Here is an 18546-nt window from a genome sequence, read left to right as displayed (position 1 = left end):
GTTAAGTGGCAGAGCTGGGATTTAACCTCATCCTGTGAGAAGCAAAGTCTAATCTTTACTACATCATGACTGCCTACTATTTAGCTTAAAATAATGACCAATATTCACAGCAACTAAACTTAGTGAATGGATCCCCTTAGTCAAGACTCAAAAGAATGGGGTGGACAGGCGGGAAGCCATCATGTATATTCTGTCTCTGGTGAAATCCTTTGCTTCAAATTCCTTATTCAGCACAGGCCCACAGTCCCTGGGCAGTTTCACATCTCATAACCCGGAGGAACTTAAGAAGGTGATATGACACACATTCTGTACATCACACTAATACCCAAGCAGGTGTGGGGCCCAGAGTCATTAAGCACAGTAATGTTTCTGCAGCAAAAAGTAAGAAAACTCATCCTAAGTATGATAAATTCAAAACATCCTCAAATCAGTTCTAGTCATTCTGCCATCAAATGGGTTCCCCAGCCTCTCACCGTCCCCCAAAATTTGTTTTTAAAGATTTTAGAAATTTGGTTGTTGTAGGTAAGGGATTAAAAACCTGTCATATGTGAGACACAGAACATGCACATTCCCACCCCCACTCCACCAATGAAAACTAATTTTTAAAGTCCTTAATTAAAAAAAGGAATACCATTTTTACAGTAACAGCTTAAAAGAGATTACCATTCCTTGAAAATACACCTGAATTCATCTATTCATCCTCCCACTAAGGGATGACAGATAGTACGAAAGACATTGGTCAAGTGGTTGCTACCAAGAGAGCAGGGTTCAGAGCCTTTGTAGACTGGCCAAAAGAATGATGGCAGTTGTGTGTCAGATGTCACCAACAATAATCAGAGGAGGTGAAATCACTAAGTTGGCTGGAGAAAAATTATTTGAGGCTATCATGGCATAAAAGACAAACAGCAAAAATCTGAGACACTACAAAAATCCCATATATCCAGGTGCAGGGAAAGCAGAGGGCACAGCAGAGGGCCAGAGCTGGGTGGCAACCCAGTGCCTCCCCCTCCCAGCCATGAGCTCTCAGGCCTCAGGTCCTCTCCAGGACTAGTATCTAGTGAAGACTTACTGTGATGGTTAAATCGGGAAATGGGTGCACAGTGTCTACAACAGGTATAGCACAAATGTTAGCCACTATTATTATTCTGATTGTCTTAGGTTTCCTGTAGTTACTGTGAATGTCATGGGCATTATTGATGATAAGCTTTCATTTCTAGTTCCTCACATGTCTGTTTTATTTTCACCTTGGGATTTCACGCAAGGACAAATAAAGTGAATTTATTCCCAATGGAAAGAGTCTCTTAAAGTACCTGACAAGCTATAGGGTGTAAATAAGAGATTCTCCCTTTTGCATCAACACCTGAGTACACCCAAATGCCAAAACATGCAACGAACTGGTGGTAATGGGTCCCTGTAGCTATCAACTCAAAGAGCCAAATATTTTAGCAAAAAGAGCTGAATCTCCAAATTCAATATATGTTAGATGAGAGTTCTGACAAGAATGAAAGAGGGTGTTGGTATAAGCCTTTCCAAAATGAGCATTCAACATTCTTACAGTTTTCATCAGTCAGGAGTGGATTTAGTTAATAATTGGCCCTACCATCTAATTACATCCAGAAAGAATGGAAATAGATCTACCATTCTGAATCCAACAATAATCCAATAGAAGAAATCACTCATTTGTTTGGTCACATAAGGTTTTATTTTCCTTTTTATACAACCTCTTTGGAAAGTTTGCAAGGGAGTTACACTATTTAAAATATAATTTCTTATGGGGGCATACGTAGGTTTTTCCCCCCATCATGTTTCTTGGGATGGATATTTGATAACTCAAAAACCCCTTTGGCCAAAAAGCACTAGATGCATGCTTTACTGTAAAGAACTCTGATAGTCACATAAACCATTTTTCTACATGTTAATAATTTTAAAAAATAAGATTTTGGTCCTTCCTATAGGTACTTCCTTAGGCTATTTTTAAAAACTGTAATATTTATTCTAGGACAGATAACGTAGGGCAGAGTTCTAGGAATCTCACTATTGTATTTACTCTTGGAATTATTAAGGATGTTGTTCACATTATGGTGTCTTTTCATTCTGTTCCATAAAAGTTGGAATCTCAGGGATAGTACCCATTTTAACTGATCTGTTCTTAATTTAGAGACAATCCTGGAAAATCTAAGCTGATGTTTCCTTTCCTGCTTTGCTAACAGAAATATGATAAAAAATGTTCTTCCTAAAAAGGTCAGAATCAGAAACTAAATGTATTTGTTCACTACTTTTACCCTAGTTAAATGAAATTTTTCTTCATTTTCCAGCCACTTTAATGACTAAAAACTTCTACCTATTGTGGTACTTAGGATATTTAAGTCCATATTGTTTTTAAAAGGCAGCATTAATAAACCAATTAAATTCTTTAAAAAATTCATGTCAGTTCCATGTTTACAAAAACTTTCAGGAAAACACATGGTAAATACTCTCCAAACTTGAGTATAAATGCAAATTGTCTTATCTATAAATCCATCTATTTTCACTGAATCACTGAATTGCTTCTCTGCATGTTTCTACTTTTTACTACTTTACCATGAGCAGAAAACACAGGAAAGAACACAGGCTCTGGATCAAGAGACCAGGACTCTAGCCAAGCACACGTGCTAGTTATCTTAAGCAAGTCCTAAAATGTTTGAGTTTCAAGAGATTCATCTGAAAGGGCTAATATTAGTGATCAAGTAAAAAATAATTTGTAACATTTATAGCTGATTCCACTGAAAACCAGGATCAGAGGAAATCTTCCTTAGGCAGTCCTTCTATAATAGATAATAGTCTTGGAAAATATAAAACTCTCTGGGAGCTGTATCAGCTCACAGGACATTTTTCTACTAAGTTACATGCCAAGAAATATTTGTATACTAACAGGTAGGTTAAAGGAACCTTTCATTACTGACAAATCAATGAATTCTCTTAAGTTCTTGTAGAAATATATTCCCTATTATGAATTAGTGATTTTTTTGTGGCATAAAGCCTAAAAATCTAGTCATAAATATTACTATTGCTATGTGAAATGTGTTGTGATCTCTAAACTAATATATTTTTGGCATACTTTCCTAAATAATCTACAGAATTCAAAATTATTACCAAAAAATTCAGGCATTGTCATTTTAAAATTCCTATTGCAGATCTGAGGATTAAGAAAGGCTGTATACTAAAAAGAGAGTAGGCACAGACACGTAAGTGTCACTGAGTCTTCATGCACACAACGTATCCAAACAGCCATACTTACCAGCGTCACTGGCTGGCTCAGATGTGACTGGTTTGGGAGCTGGTGTGTTTCGGGGTCTGGCAGCATCCTGAGATGGAGATGAAGGTGTGCTGTCTCCATTAACTACAGGTGAACAGCATGAATTCGGCGCCACAGTGCTGGAAGGTACATGGTTATCTATTCCATTTGGACCTTCAGGAGTCAACCTTCAAAAAAAAAATGCCTTACTTCAATGAGTTCAGTACAATTAAATAACTACATCAGTATTTTCATAAGAATAGTTACTAAATTCTTACCATTCAAGCAAACTGACAGATACAGAGAGTAATGAACAAATTTATGGCATGTTTTTTAACATAAAAATCTAAATTATTTTCGGTTCTAAGTGTATTCCATACTGGCAGATAAATCTATACTGAAAAATACAACTGTACTAAATCAAAATGAATTCAAGTCCCTCAAAATAATGTTCAATTTATACATTTTAATTATTTAAGTCTAAGAATATTAATCTTTATTTTAAATGCTCTGAAAGTGCCTTCAAAATACTCATGAAATGTAAAAATAAATTTGAAACTATTGTAATGTTATTGAACACTGAAAAGTCTTCAAATGTTGATTGTAAATTATTTACTAAGCACTAAAATTTTAAGTACATGATCAGAAAAAGCTAAACACTGCACCAGAGTTGGAATTTATAGTGTATAAATTCGCTGTATATAAACAAAACTACAAACACAAAAATCAAACACTTTAAATCTTATTGGCAAATGATAGAGAGTGGGGTGATACTGTGTAAGTAACCATGAGAGTTTTCCCAAATACGCACACCACTCTACCTACTCTCCATAGAGCAGCCCCACTTTTAAAAAAAATATAAATCAGAACGTGTTCCTTCCCTGCTTAAAATGAGATCTAGACTTCTGACCATAATCAACACAGCTTTTCGAAAACCAGCCCTTCACCCTGTCTACCCTTGCAACCTATTCTCCAAGCTCTTTCTTGCTCACCTCACAGAAAGCATACTATAACAATTTTACTAAATATAAAAAGCATGCTGAAGTCTTCAAATGCTTATTAAAAATTATTATATGTGAGGCAGTAAAGTCATAAAGACTACAAGATTACTAAAAATTTAACTGTTATATTCTGGAGTGGGAAGAATTTATAGAACATAAATTAACCAGAAATAAACTTGAGGTCCTAGCATTGCCATTTCCTCTGCCTAAATGCTCTTCCCTCAGAATTCTGTATAAATGTTTCATTTTAGCTTTTTAACTTTAGCTCTAATGGCACTTCCTTAGAGATGACTTCTGGACCTCTTTCTTTAAAACAGGCTCCTTTCCATCCTGTCACCAGAGCTCTCATCAGTCTTGCTGATTAGCTAAGTTATTTCCTCAGTTGCTCACTATCCACCAGAATGAAAGTTCCATGGGAACAGGCATGTGTAGCATTGGGACTACTGTCTGCCATCAAACAGACATTCGTAAGTATCTGATGCATGAAGAAATGTCCCGCCGCTTTTCCTTGTCACCTGTGCACGTGCGGTGGGGTATGATGAGGAAGTATGGGCAGGTAAAATCTGACAAAAGCTCATGAGTGATTCTTATGTATACACCCCACCCTAGCCATCCAGCAAGAAGTCCAGGTAAAGAGCACACTTGCAGTTCTCCTGGGCTGCAGAATGAATCTTTGATGCAAAATGTGTTACTATGCAATAAACAACATTAGGTTTCAGACTGGTAGTGAGTCAAGCTCTTTTAACCATTTAAAATTGTATTTCAAAATAGACATGCATACACACACGTCCATTTTAATGAAACTAACTTTACCCTTTCAGTCCTTAATTTTCTCAATGTAAATTATAATATGGGCACTAAATATATTTATTTAAATGAAATATATATTCAATGCTCTATGAGAATCATTTAATGGTAATTAAGGAGTAGTGATATTACTGACTGCAGATTGATAAAGGTAACAACTTGTTACATACTAGCATGCTTCTTTGAATACAACAAGTGACTTTCACAGTAATATATTTATATAATTTCAGGTGTTCATTCCATTATGTATGACTTACTAAAAGTTTTTATTCCAATTTTAGTTACTTCAAACAGAAAGCCTTTATAAATTGTCATCAAATGTAAATGCAAGCAAGTTTTGAAATGGCAGGATGATTTCTGAGGAAAGATCACATCTTATCTTCCAGTGATCTTCAGGGAGCTGCAATTCTGACAGCAAGACTCCCATTTTCCCACACGATCTGCCTCTATTTACTGATAACTATGCCTAAATGCAGATTTTAAAAGCCCATTTGCAGTAAGACAGAATGAAGCAATGACACACACTACCACATGGGCGAACATCATGCTCAGTGAGACAAGCCAGACAATAAAGATCACACACAATTACAATGATATAAAATGTCCAAAACAGAAGAATCTTTTGAAATGGAAAGCAGACCAGGGGCTGGAAGGAGGCAAGAATGGGGACAGAATACTTGTGAGACAGAGTTTCGTTTTGAGGGTGATGAGAGTGTTTCAAATCAGAGTAAGGAAGGGTACACAGCTCTGTGATTACACTAAAAGCCACTTAAGTGTCTACTTTAACAGGGTGGATTTTATGGTATGTTCATTTTATCTCAACAGAGCTGGTTTTTTAAACTACTTTCTCAGGAATTCAATCCTAATGACATGTTTTAAATTCTATGGCAGACTCTAAGGTTAAAATTAAAAACTGCATATATAGGAAATGTTACATTACTTTGCCACAAACACTAAAATATGATATTCTACCTGGTCGTTGTCCTGGCTGATGGCTCTCCATTTTCATGTAAGGCATCACCATTTTGCTGTATTTCTACTGAATAACAAGAAAGAAAGAAACTAGGTTTTTATACACTTCCTGCTGATTTTTTCCCTAAATTTTAAAAACACAGTTAGCTTACTAGTTGGAGGTAAGTTGCAGCTCGTTAGATTTTCTGGCTCAATCACCAATCCATCCAGCACAACTGTTAATTCACCAGTTTGCACTATGCCATTCTTGTTTTCCAAGGAAAGTTTTAATTGTTCTTTCACTCTTTCCACTAGAAAAAAAAATCCTAATTTAAATGCTTCTGCCACATACAAAAAATGTTTGAGAAATCAAAACTACATATGCAGAATGACTCTAACTCAGTACTTAACTGCATGTGGAAGGGGATCCTTTCCGTTTCTGTCTGTGTGCCCCTCTGCTACACCAGAACTGCTGTCTCCCACACCTTCCTCTCCACCCACCACATGCTTCCAGTGGCACTTTTAGTTTCCTCTTTGCACAGCATAAACCTCAAAAGGTGTAAATGTATCTAGATAACAAGTGTAGCAATCATCTCAACAGGCTCTTCAGCCCAGGGCACCACACAGAAAACATACGGTTGAGGCAAATTCCTGTATGACAGTCAGTTTGGTTACTAATTCTACTCTGCTACTTGTAGATGCACTTTGAGTTAGTAGTCAAACTACTTTGAACCTCAGTTTCCTCGCATAAAATGGCGATAATAGGAGCATCAAACTAAAGGGATTACCGTAGGTACAAATGCAACACTACACAAAACACTCATACCCATATGTGACACAGAAAGCACTCACTAAATGGTTAATTCTGTGACAACAGTTTTCTCTTTTATATATACAAGGCCAAATATTCCCTTCCTATTAAGATATCTAGTTCTTAGACTCAAGGTCATTTTGTTTCAACAACTTCTATTCTATAGAATGTAAACCAGTTAACAATAAAAGGAAACCTTATAGAATATCTACCCCAAATATTTGTACCACCATAAACCTCATTTCCTCTCCACATCACAAATATAACAATGAAAACAATAAGAGAATGTAGGAGAAATACAAAAGCAGGCATTTCAGCTTTATCTAGACTAGCGATATTACATCTGAAGAAAACTATACTGACCCCATTTCTATTTCACTCTTGTCATCTCTCTCCACTCAAAGTATCTGCAATTTGAAGAGTTAGCTTATTGTTCCTAAAACATATAGGTTCTTAAAGAACAGCCTTTCAAAATCCCTTTAGTGTAGCTTTCTTAGTGGTAAATTCTCACATTTTAATCTGTATTTGCATTCTCATTCTCCACAGAGTTGATGGGCATACAATTTCACATTGATAATGACCTTCTCTCAACTCTTTGAAGATATTTTCCCACTATTTTCTCCTATTATGACTACTTCTGTAATTCTAGTTTATAAACTTTTGCAAATGCCTGTTTTTCCCTAGTGCTGCTTTTTTTTGTCTTTGGAGTCATGCACAGCACTAGGATGTGTCTAAGTATGACGTCCTCTTTATCACACTTCTTGAGATAGTATGGATTTGCAAATTCACAGTTTTCATCAATGTTCAAAAACTTCCAGTCAACTTCCAGTCAAAGTGGAGGTGTAGGTAGATACACTTTGCCTCCTCGGACAACCAAACAAAGGGAAACAACAAATTTAAAAACAAAAAAATAACCAGACCTGCCAAAAAATTGAATTGTATGGAAGTCCTACAACCAAGGAGTTAAAGAGGAAACACACATAAAGATCAGTAGGAGGGGTGGATACGGGCAGCCAGGATGGAGAGGACTCCCAGCAAGGCAGGGCCTGGAGGACCAGGGCAGGCAAGGCAGTGGCTGGCAGAGTGGGTGGTCCCACATTTGCGTGTGGATAAACCAGGAGGAACAATTGGGGAGCGAGGCAGACAGTGCAACCCAGGATTCTAGCATGGAAAAATAAAGCCTCAAAACCTATGACTGAAAAAAACCTGTGGGAGGTGATGTATCAGGAGTAACTCACAGCCTCACAGGAGAGTTTGTTGGAGACACCCACAGGGTCCTAGAATGTACACAAAACCACCCACCCAGGAATCAGCAACAGGAGGGCCTAATTTGCTTGTTGGTAGCAGAGGAAGTGACTGAAAGCCTGCAGAGAGCCAGCGGCATTGTTCCCTCCGGGGCCACTCCTCCACATACAGCACCACAAAGCAGCAACGTGGTTTGCCCTACCCTGGCGAATACCTAAGGCTCTGCCCTTTACTACTGAACAGGCAAGCCCAGCCAAAAAATATGGCCGAAATGAAAGAACAGATCAAAGCTCCAGAAAAAATACAACTAAGCGATGAAGAGACAGCCAACCTATCAGATGCAGAGTTCAAAATACTGGTAATCAGGATGCTCACAGAAATGGCTGAATATGGTCACAAAATAGAGGAAAAAGTAAAAGCTATGAAAAGTGAAATAAAGAAAATGTACAGGGAACCAACAGTGATGGGAAGGAAACCAGGACTCAAATCAATGGTGTGGACCAGAAGGAAGAAATAAACATTCAAAAAGAACAAAATGAAGAAACAAGAATTCAAAAAAAATGAGGGGAGGCTTAGGACCCTCCAGGACATCTTTAAATGTTCCAACATCCAAATCATAGGGGTGCCAGAAGGAGAAGAGGAAGAGCAAGAAATCGAGAATTTATTTGAAAACATAATGAGGAGAACTTCCCCAATCTGGCAAAGGAAATAGACTTCCAGGAAGTCCAGGAAGCTCAGAGAGTCCCAAAGAAGCTGGACCCAAGGAGGAACACACCAAGGCACATCATAATTACATTAGCCAAGATTAAAGATAAGGAGAGAATCCTAAAAGCAGCAAGAGAAAAGGAGACAGGTACCTACAAAGGAGTTCCCATAAGACTATCATTGATTTGTCAAAAGAAACCTTACAGGCAAGAAGGGGCTAAAAAGAAGTATTCAAAGTCATGAAAGGCAAGGACCTACATCCAAGATTATCCAGCAGAGCTATCATTTAGAATGGGAGGGCAGATAAAGTGCTTCCCAAATAAGGCCAAGTTAAAGGAGTTCATCACCACCAAGCCCTTATTATATGAAATGTTAAAGGGACTTACCTAAGAAAAAGTAGATACAAAATATGAACAGTAAAATAACAAACACAACTATCAACAACCAAACATAAAAAACAAAAACAAAAATGAACTAAGCAAACAATTAGAACAGGAACAGATTCAGAGAAATAGAGATCACGTGGAGGGTTATCAGCAGGAGAGGAAGTGTGAGAATGGGGGAAAACATACAGGGAATAAGAAGCATAAATGGTAGGTACAAAATAGACAGGGGGAAGTTAAGAATAGTATGGGAAATGGAGAAGCGAAAAAACTTATATGTATGACCCATGGACATGAATTAAGGTTGGGGAATGATGGTGGAAGGGGATAGATATATGGGGAGGAGGGGAATAAAGGGGAGGGAAAAAATGGGACAATTGTAATAGAATAATCAATAAAAGGTATTTTTTTAAAAAAACACAGTCATTATTTCTTAAATAACTTCCTCTACTCCAACCTTCACTCCGGAGGTGAGCCAACTGTGGTCCCCAGGTGGAATTTGCCCACTGCCTGTTCTGTGCATAGCCATATTCTCTTTTACATGTATTCTGGGGCTGCTTTTCTGCCACCATGGCAGAGCAGAATGGCTGCAACAAAGACCATGCTGCCTGCAAAGCCACCCTATATACTCTCTGGCCCTTTACAGAAAAGGCTGCCAACCCCTGCTATTGGGGCTTGTTCTTATAACCTGCAATCTTTGATGGAGAGTCACCCTGGGTCATTCGTCTAAGACTGACATTTGGGCTTGAACACAGTCAGGGTCTGTATCTAATTCTGCCAGTGGCTGAGGGTATCCCCGAGTCCAAGCTGAACTCTACTATCTGGCTGTCAGCCAAAAGCTCAGTTCTTGAAAGCTGCTATCAACAATGTCCAAAATTCTAACTCTAGTTTATAAGGCTTTCTTTGTTTTGGGAGGGGGGAGGGGTTGGGAGGTTAGGAAGGCTTTGAAGAACACCCCAATCTCTGCAAAAATCATCAGTGCTACAAAAACTTGCTCTGTCCAGAACCTGACTGCTCTGAAGGCTGGGGAAGGGGTGTTGACATCATTTAGTATCTCATAATTCTGAACATGGAACACTGGGGTCTAACATTTTTGAGTCATAAAATCGGGGGACATTCACATAAATAATTCCCATCTACACATGTATGTGTGCAGGGGGAATTCTACTGCAGTAGAAACAAGCCAACTCAGACGTCATCCACTGGACAAGAGAGTGCCTTGTGCTCAGGGGCTGTACTTGGGGAAGCAGTATGAATCTGCCTAACGTAGGCTCCTGACACTCACCACTCACTTCTTCCCATGGACTGAACACCAGAATTGGGGCGGTGAGGGGGGAGCACAGGTCCTACTTCCCCCGACTGCAGCCTCCAATACAGCACAGAGACTCTGTCCATCTCATTCAGTGATGCACCCTCAGTCTCTGACAGAACAGAGGCACTTAATAAACACTGAAAACAAATTATAAAGATAGTGCTGTCTCTGGGAACTATAAGATAGAAGCTACGTCTTCCTACCTGCTAGATATTCTCCCTCAGTTTTAATAGGACAGAACAGTCAGAGTCTGAGGAACCAAGCATAAAACTAGACCATTTATCCTATAATCAAGAATTTGTCAAAACCATACATGCTTTCTCTCCCCACAGAAAACAAAGTCTTCAAAAACCTTTGTTTTAAAGGGATATCACCCATTTAAAATAATTTAGTTCAGAGTCACATTTTGAACCTATTTTTAAAAACCACTTGCATACTGTATTACCTATTGCTGTGTAACAAATTATCCTTAAATTTAGTCACTTAAAATGACAATAAGCACCATTATTATTTATAATTTCTATGCTCCAAGAACTTGTGAGAGGCTAGTACTCTATATACAGAGCTGGTAAGTTGATGTGATGCAGCTGAGAGGCACCACAGTCCTCCCCATCTGGCCTCTCCCTAGTGTCTTCACAATGCTTCCCTCTGAGTGAGGAAACCAGGAGACCCAGGAAGAAGCTGAACTGTCTTCCAGGACCAAGCCCTGGAGCCCTGTGCCATCACTTCTGCCATATCACTTCTGCCATATCATACTGTTACACAGACCACGCGAAGGAGTGACCAGAAGCAGGAGTGCTGGGGATCACTTTGGAGGCTGGCCGACACATAAATAAATATGATGGTAACAGATTCAGAAACAAAACAAGTGAAGAAGTAGGCCACAGATCCTGTAAGTCACAGACAGTCCCAAGAATAAAGCAGGCTTTCTCACTCCAGATCTCCCCAGCATGTCACACTATGGGTCAGTGTGCACCAACTCACAGACAAAATTAGGTTCCCATGCCTATCAGGTAATAAGACAAATTTTAGAACTTATGAAAGAACTCAGAATAGAAACAAAGCAATAAATATGTAAGAATAAAATAGGGAACGATCTAAAATAGAATTGGAAAGGATTTTCTGAGCATAAAAACAATGGAAGATGAATTAACTTTTATGACACAAATATTAAACTTCTATAAATCAAAAATGAGGATAAAAAATCAACAGGCAAATGATTAACTGAGGGGTGAGAAGAGCTTTTACAGTAAGAAAAAAGGAATAGACCAAAAGAAAAAAGTGCAAAGAATAAGACAATCATGAATGATGAAAGAAAAATGAAAAATAAACATCTGACTTTATTAATATTGAAAAATGCTTTGATAAAAAAATCTTCATCATGTTTATCTGCTAGTGTGGCAAATATTAGTGTGGGCACTTTCATATGCCACATGTACAGATTAGGATGACCTTCCAGGAAGGACAGCCAGGCACAGCCAGAGGCTTACAACTGCCCATTCCCTTTGACCTAATAATTTTAATCCTAAAAATCTTTCTAAATAAGAGAAATGCACTTATATCACTGAATATAAAAATACTGTTTGTTCTAAACCTCAGCTTTAAAATGTCTTAGTTCGCGCTGATTGTAAGTAAATTTTTAAAAGGATAACTTTAGACTTAGTAAATTAAACAAATAACTAGTATCAGCTAAGTAAATAAGGCTAAAACAAACTTAAATAAAATTAAATTTGACTATGCTCTGTCCTTCAGTATAAAGGACGCATTTCTCTGATGTTTTGTTACTTCAATGTAAGAGAGAAAGTTGAAGTTTAAGTAACCTTAATAAGTTTCAACATGGTTTCTTTGACACAAACTAAGTTGGTTCTACTGCCACCATAAAAAATTTCACTATAGAATAAACATGGAGAACCAAGATGGCGGCGTAGGTGGACACACTGCGCCTCCTCGCACAACCAGAACTGACAGAAAATCAAACGGCAAGGAAGTCCGACACCAAGGAAATAAAAAATAAACATTCATCCAGACCGGTAGGAGGGGTGGAGATGGGCACCAGGGCGGAGAGGACTCGCGTGGCCGAGGCGGGACCCAGACTGGCGGAGTGTGGGACGAACGTGGCAGGCAGTCCAACCACTGGCAGACCCTGCGGCCCCACATTCGCGCACAGATAAACCGAGAGGGCCGGACTCAGAGTAGCAGAGAACGAAGCAGGCAGTGTGGCGGGTAGCACCCCGTGGCCCCACATTCGAGCACAGATAAACTGGACAAACGGCGGGGAGCGAAGCAGACCTAGCAAACCAGGGCTCCAGCTCGGGGAAATAAAGCCTCAGACCTCTGATTGAAAGCGCCCGTGGGGGTTGGGGCGGCAGCAGGAGAGACTCCCAGCCTCACAGAAGAGGTCGTTGGAGAGACCCACAGGGGCCTTGGGTGTGCACAAGCCCACCCTCTTGGGAACCAGCACCAGAGGGGCCCAGTTTGATTGTGGGTAATGGAGTGACAGATTGGAGTCCGGTGGAGAGTGGAGCAGGTGCCATTGCTCCCACTCAGCCCCTCCCCCAAGTACAGCGTCACAGCACAGCGACCATCCTTACGCCACCCCAGTGAACACCTAAGGCTCTGGCCCTTAAAGTAACAGACACGCCAAGACAAAAAAAAAAAAAAAAAAAAATGGCCCAAATGACAGAACACTTCAAAGCTCCAGAAAAAATACAACTAAGCGACGAAGAGATAGCCAACCTATCAGATGCACAGTTCAAAACACTGGTTATCAAGATGCTCACAGAATTGGTTGAATCTGTTCAAGAAACAGATGAAAAAATGAAGCCTATGCTAAGAGAAACAAAGGAAAACGTACAGGGAACCAATAGTGATGTGAAAGGAACTGGGACTCAAATCAACGGCGTAGACCAGAAGGAAGAAAGCAACATCCAACCAGAAAAGAATGAAGAAACAAGAATTCGGAAAAATGAGGAGAGGCTTAGGAACCTCCAGGACACCTTGAAACGTTCCAACATCCGAATTATAGGGGTGCCAGAAGGAGAAGAGGAAGAACAAAAAATTGAAAACTTATTTGAACAAATAATGAAGGAGAACTCCCCCAGTCTGGCAAAGGAAATAGACTTCCAGGAAGTCCAGGAAGCTCAGAGAGTCCCAAAGAAGCTGGACCCAAGGAGGAACACAACAAGGCACATCATAATTACATTACCCAAGATTAAACGCAAGGACCTACATCCAAGATTACTGTATCCAGCAAAGCTGTCACTTAGAATGGAAGGGAAGATAAAGTGCTTCTCAGATAAGGTCAAGTTAAAGAAGTTCATCATCACCAAGCCCTTATTATATGAAATGTTAAAGGGAGTTACCTAAGAAAAAGAAGATAAAAAATATGAACAGTAAAAATGATAGCAAACTCACAGTTATTAACGACCACACCTAAAAAAAAAACCCAAGAGCAAACTAGGCAAACAACTAGAACAGGAACAGAACCATAGAGATGGAGATCACATGGAGGGTTGTCAATAGGGGAGAGGGAGGTGGAGAGGGGGGGAAAGGTACAGAGAATAAGTAGCATAGATGATAGGTGGAAAATAGACAGGGAGGGTAAGAATAGAGTAGAAAATGTAGAAGCCAAAGAACTTATAAGTATGACCCATGGACATGAACTATAGGGGGGAGTTTGGGAGGGAGGGGTTGGGCAGGATGGAGTGGAATGGGGGGGGGAAATGGGACAACTGTAATAGCATAATCAATAAATATATTAAAAAAAATTTCACTATAACCCAGTGTTTGAATTGCAGCCATCCCACGCCTCTCCAGACTGTTTGAAGTAGCTTCCCATCAGTCTCAAAATTGAAATACAAAATGCAGCTCTGTATACATGCCAGCATAGGGACCTAAGCTGCACTGCTCTTATACCTTTCACCCAGGAACAGAGTAACAAAGATTCTCTCCTTGCCCTAGCTCAAGCCGGGCTCCTCTGAGCCCTCTTCTCAAACAGGCCTCCACTTGGTGCACAAAAACTGCAAATTCTCAGCACAAATAATTAAGAGATGTGAACAAATACTAGTAGAGTTTCTACCAGCTCCAGGCAGTTAGCAACCCCATGATGACCCTAGCCCCACTCAAACCACCTGCCTGAGAAAGCTCAGGGCTGCCAAAGAACTGACGGCTTGTTCCAGCCCACACCCATGATAGGCCCAAATATCCTGTTAGAGCTTTACTACAAAGGGCTTCAAGGCAAGGGTGAATCCCTCCTCTGTCCTGAGATGAATTTGTACCTCCTACAATTCAGGTGTTCTTCTCAAGGACTCAGAAGCCACTGCTCTGATATGTTGTCATCAGGAAGGCCAGGGCCTCTGTCTCCCTATCTCTGTGGGAGGAAAAAATTCTAACTATGGGACAGAGCTGGCTGAATTGCATTTACACCAATCAACCTTTTCTGAAGTTTCACTTTTCTGACTCATCCTAATTCTACTTACCCCTCTCTACTCCCTTGTTTTCCCTTTGAAATGTCCAGTAACTTCTGCACAAAACAGAACTCTCCTCCTTACTGCAATAGTAGAGTACTGGTTAAAATCTGTCCTTACCAATTTGACTAGTGTGTCTGCCTTTGATTATCTTTGATAATAGATGAGGTTTTCCTTTGCAACTTAAGAAATAGTAGGGTTGACAGGGAAAAATATATCTCAGTCATTAGTGTCTAATCATGGTGACAAAAAGAAAATTAAAAATACCACACATATCTGCAGAGCCAATTAAAGAAATTCCATAATTCAGGATGGTGTCTGTGTGATCTAAACATTAACAATGTTAACTGAGGCGCAGATGAAGGCTTAAACCCACCAGCGTTCTGAGATAATATATCAGAGGGCTGTCTGAGCAAAGGTTCTAGACACACCTGACCAGGCTTATTCCTGAAGCAAGTGAAGCCCACCAGGATTGAAAGTGAAGAGGGAGAGAGTCTTAAGCTGTACGGGTATTTTCAAGGGAAATACAGATGTTTTATTTTGGGTCAGTTGTGGGCTTTATTTAGGCTATGGATGACTAAACAGCTATAATACACCATGAAGACTGAAGAGGTAAGTATCTTCAAATATAGAAGAAAACTTTCAAATCAACTAATCCTCCACTCTTACCCTGAATATATCAGAAAAAGGGACATGTGAAACTATGAATTTTTGATAACAAAATGTCAGGGCCTTGAGTACAGGAAAAAATTAGCCTAATACATTGGAAGAGAAATAATGACCTTGACAGTTGTAAATACATTTTTTATCCTCCCTGAGAACATGCTTATTGATTTTAGAGAGACAGGAAGGGAGGGGAAGAGAGAGGAAGAGAAACATCGATGTGAAAGAGAAACATAAATTGGTTGCCTCCTGTTCTCATCCTGACCTAGGGACAAAACTCCCAACTAAGGTATGTGCCATAACTGGAAATGGAACCTGCAACCTTTCAGTTGATGGGAAAACACTTCCAACCAACTAAGCCACACCAGCCAGGGCTGCAAGTATGTTTTGATATGGGAGACTGCTGGGTTCATATCATGGTGTGGGTGAGGGGAAATCAGAAACTGTGTACTCTTCATTTTTTTTGTTTCTTCCTAAAACTCAGTAAATGTTTATTTAATGAATAAACATCCTTAAACATAACAAAGATAGAAAACTTCAGGGCAATATCACTGATGAACATAAGATGCTAAAATACTAAACAAAATATTGGCAAACCGCATCCAGCAATACGTTAACAAGATCATACACCATGATCAAGTGGGATTCATCCCAGGGTTCCCAGGATGGTGCAATATTTGCAAATCAATAAACGTAATACACCATACAAACAAAAGCAAAGACAAAAATCACATGATAATATCAAAAGATGCAGAAAAAACATTTGATAAGGTACAGCATCCATTTGTGATAAAAACACTCAGCAAAGTGGGAATAGAGAGAGCATTCCTCAACCTAATAAAAGCCATATATGAGAGACTTACAGCCAACACCATACTCAATGGACAAAAACTTAGAATTTTCCACTAAGATCAGCAACAAGACAACGATGCCTGCCTTTATCACTTCTATTCAACATAGTACTGGAAATCCTGGCCACAGTAATCAGACACGAAAAAGAAATAAAAGGCATCCAAATTGGAAAGGAGGAAACAAAACTGTCATTGTTTGTTGATGACATGATAGTGTACATGGAAAATCCTATAGACTCCACCAAAAAACTACTTGACCTAATAAATAAATTTGGCAAAACAGCTGGATACAAAGTCAATACTCAGAAATCAAAGGCATTCTTGTATACCAACAACGAAACATCAGAAACAGAAATCAGGAAAAGAATCCCATTTGATATAGCAACAAGAAAAATAAAGTACCTAGGAATAAACCTAGCCAAGGAGGTAAAAGACCTGTACTCAGAAAACTACACAACACTGAAGAGAGAAATTAAGGAAGACACAAACAAATGGAAGCTTGTACCATGCCCATAGATTGGAAGAATTAACATCATCAAAATGGCCATACTACCCAAAGCAATTTGTATTCAATGCAATCCCTATTAGAGTACCCATGACGTATTTCAAAGATATAGAACACACAGTTCAGAAATTTATATGGAACCATAAATGACCCTGAGTAGCTGCAGCACTTTAGAGAAAATAGAACAAAGCAGGAGCTATCACAATACCTGATATCAAACTGTATTACAAGGCCACTGTCATCAAAACAGCCTGGTAGTGGCATAAACACAGGCACATAGACCAATGGAACAGAACAGAGAGCCCAGAAATAAACCCAAGTCTCTATGGTCAATTAATATATGACAAAGGATGCAGTAGCATAAAATGGAGCAAAAACAGCCTCTTCAACAGATGGTGTTGGGAGATCTGGACAGCTATGTGCAAAAAAATGAAACTCGATCACCAACTTACGCCATACACAAAAATAAACTCAAGGTGGATAAAAGACTTAAATATAAGTCGTAACACCATAAAAGTCCTAGAGGAAAACATTGGCAGGAAAATCACAGACATTCCATGCAGCAACATCCTCACAGACACATCCCCTAAAGCAAGGGACATAAAGGAAAGAATAAACAAATGGGACCTCATCAAAATAAAAAGCTTCTGCAAGGCTAAAGAAAACAGCACCAAATTACAAAGAGAACCAACAGTATGGCAAAACATATTTGCCAGTGATACCTCAGACAAGGGTCTCATCTCCAAAATATATAAAGAACTCACATGACTCCACTCCAGGAAGACAAACAACCCAATTAAAAAATGGGCAAAGGACTTGAACAGACACTTCTCCAAGACAGACATACAGAGGGCCCAGAGACATATGAAAAGATGCTCAGCATCACTAGCCATCAGAGAGATGCAAATTAAAACCACAATGAGGTACCATCTCACACTAGTCAGAGTGGCCATCATAAACAAATCCACAAACAAATGTTGGAGAGGATGCGGAGAAAAGGGAAACCTAGTGCACTGTTGGTGGGAATGCAGACTGGTGTGGCCAGTGTGGAAAACAGTATGGAATGTCCTCAGAAAACTAAAAATGGAACTGCCTTTTGACCCAGCAATTCCCCTGCTGAGATTATACCCTAGGTGCCCTAAAACACCAATCCAAAAGAACCTATGCACCCCAATGTTGATAGCAGCACAATTTACAATAGCCAAGTACTAAGTGTCCATCAGCAAATGAGTGGATCCAAAAACTATGGTATATTTACACAATGGAATTCTATGCAGCATAGAGAAAGAACGAGCTCATACCCTTTGCAACAGCATGGATGGAACTGGAGAGCATTATACTAAGTTAAATAAGCCAGGAGGTGAGGGACAAATACCATATGATCTCACCTTTAACTAGAACATAATCAACAAAAGAAAAAAGCAAACAAAATATAACCAGAGACATTGAAGTTAAGAAAAATCTAACAATAGCCAGAGGGAAAGGGACAGTGGGGACAAGGGTTTTCAGGAACTACTGTAAAGGTCACATAGATAAAACCAAGGGGGAGGGTGTAAGTAAAGGAGGGATGTG

The 18546-nt window shown here is 39.4% G+C and overlaps 1 protein-coding gene across 7 annotated transcripts in view; it reads right to left on the bottom strand.

The window, feature by feature from the left end:
* The window catches only part of WWP1 (WW domain containing E3 ubiquitin protein ligase 1), a 108750-nt gene that overhangs the window by 44001 nt on the left and 46203 nt on the right, over nt 1–18546 (bottom strand). For 6 of the 7 annotated variants that reach the window (XM_045186130.2, XM_053929920.1, XM_053929921.1 and 3 more), the window contains 3 exons: nt 6207–6344; nt 6055–6121; nt 3278–3462 (listed from right to left, as the gene is read on the bottom strand). In XM_045186130.2, the coding sequence (XP_045042065.1) occupies nt 3278–3462; nt 6055–6121; nt 6207–6344 (390 nt within the window). The remainder of the gene's footprint in view (nt 1–3277; nt 3463–6054; nt 6122–6206; nt 6345–18546) is intronic. The other variant, XM_053929924.1, reaches the window with a different exon arrangement.

The sequence above is a fragment of the Desmodus rotundus genome, chromosome 8 (genome assembly GCF_022682495.2).
Source record: "Desmodus rotundus isolate HL8 chromosome 8, HLdesRot8A.1, whole genome shotgun sequence".
Taxonomy (NCBI): domain Eukaryota; kingdom Metazoa; phylum Chordata; class Mammalia; order Chiroptera; family Phyllostomidae; genus Desmodus; species Desmodus rotundus.
The sequence above is the reverse complement of the archived record's forward strand: the minus strand, read 5'-3'. Positions and strand labels throughout refer to the sequence as shown.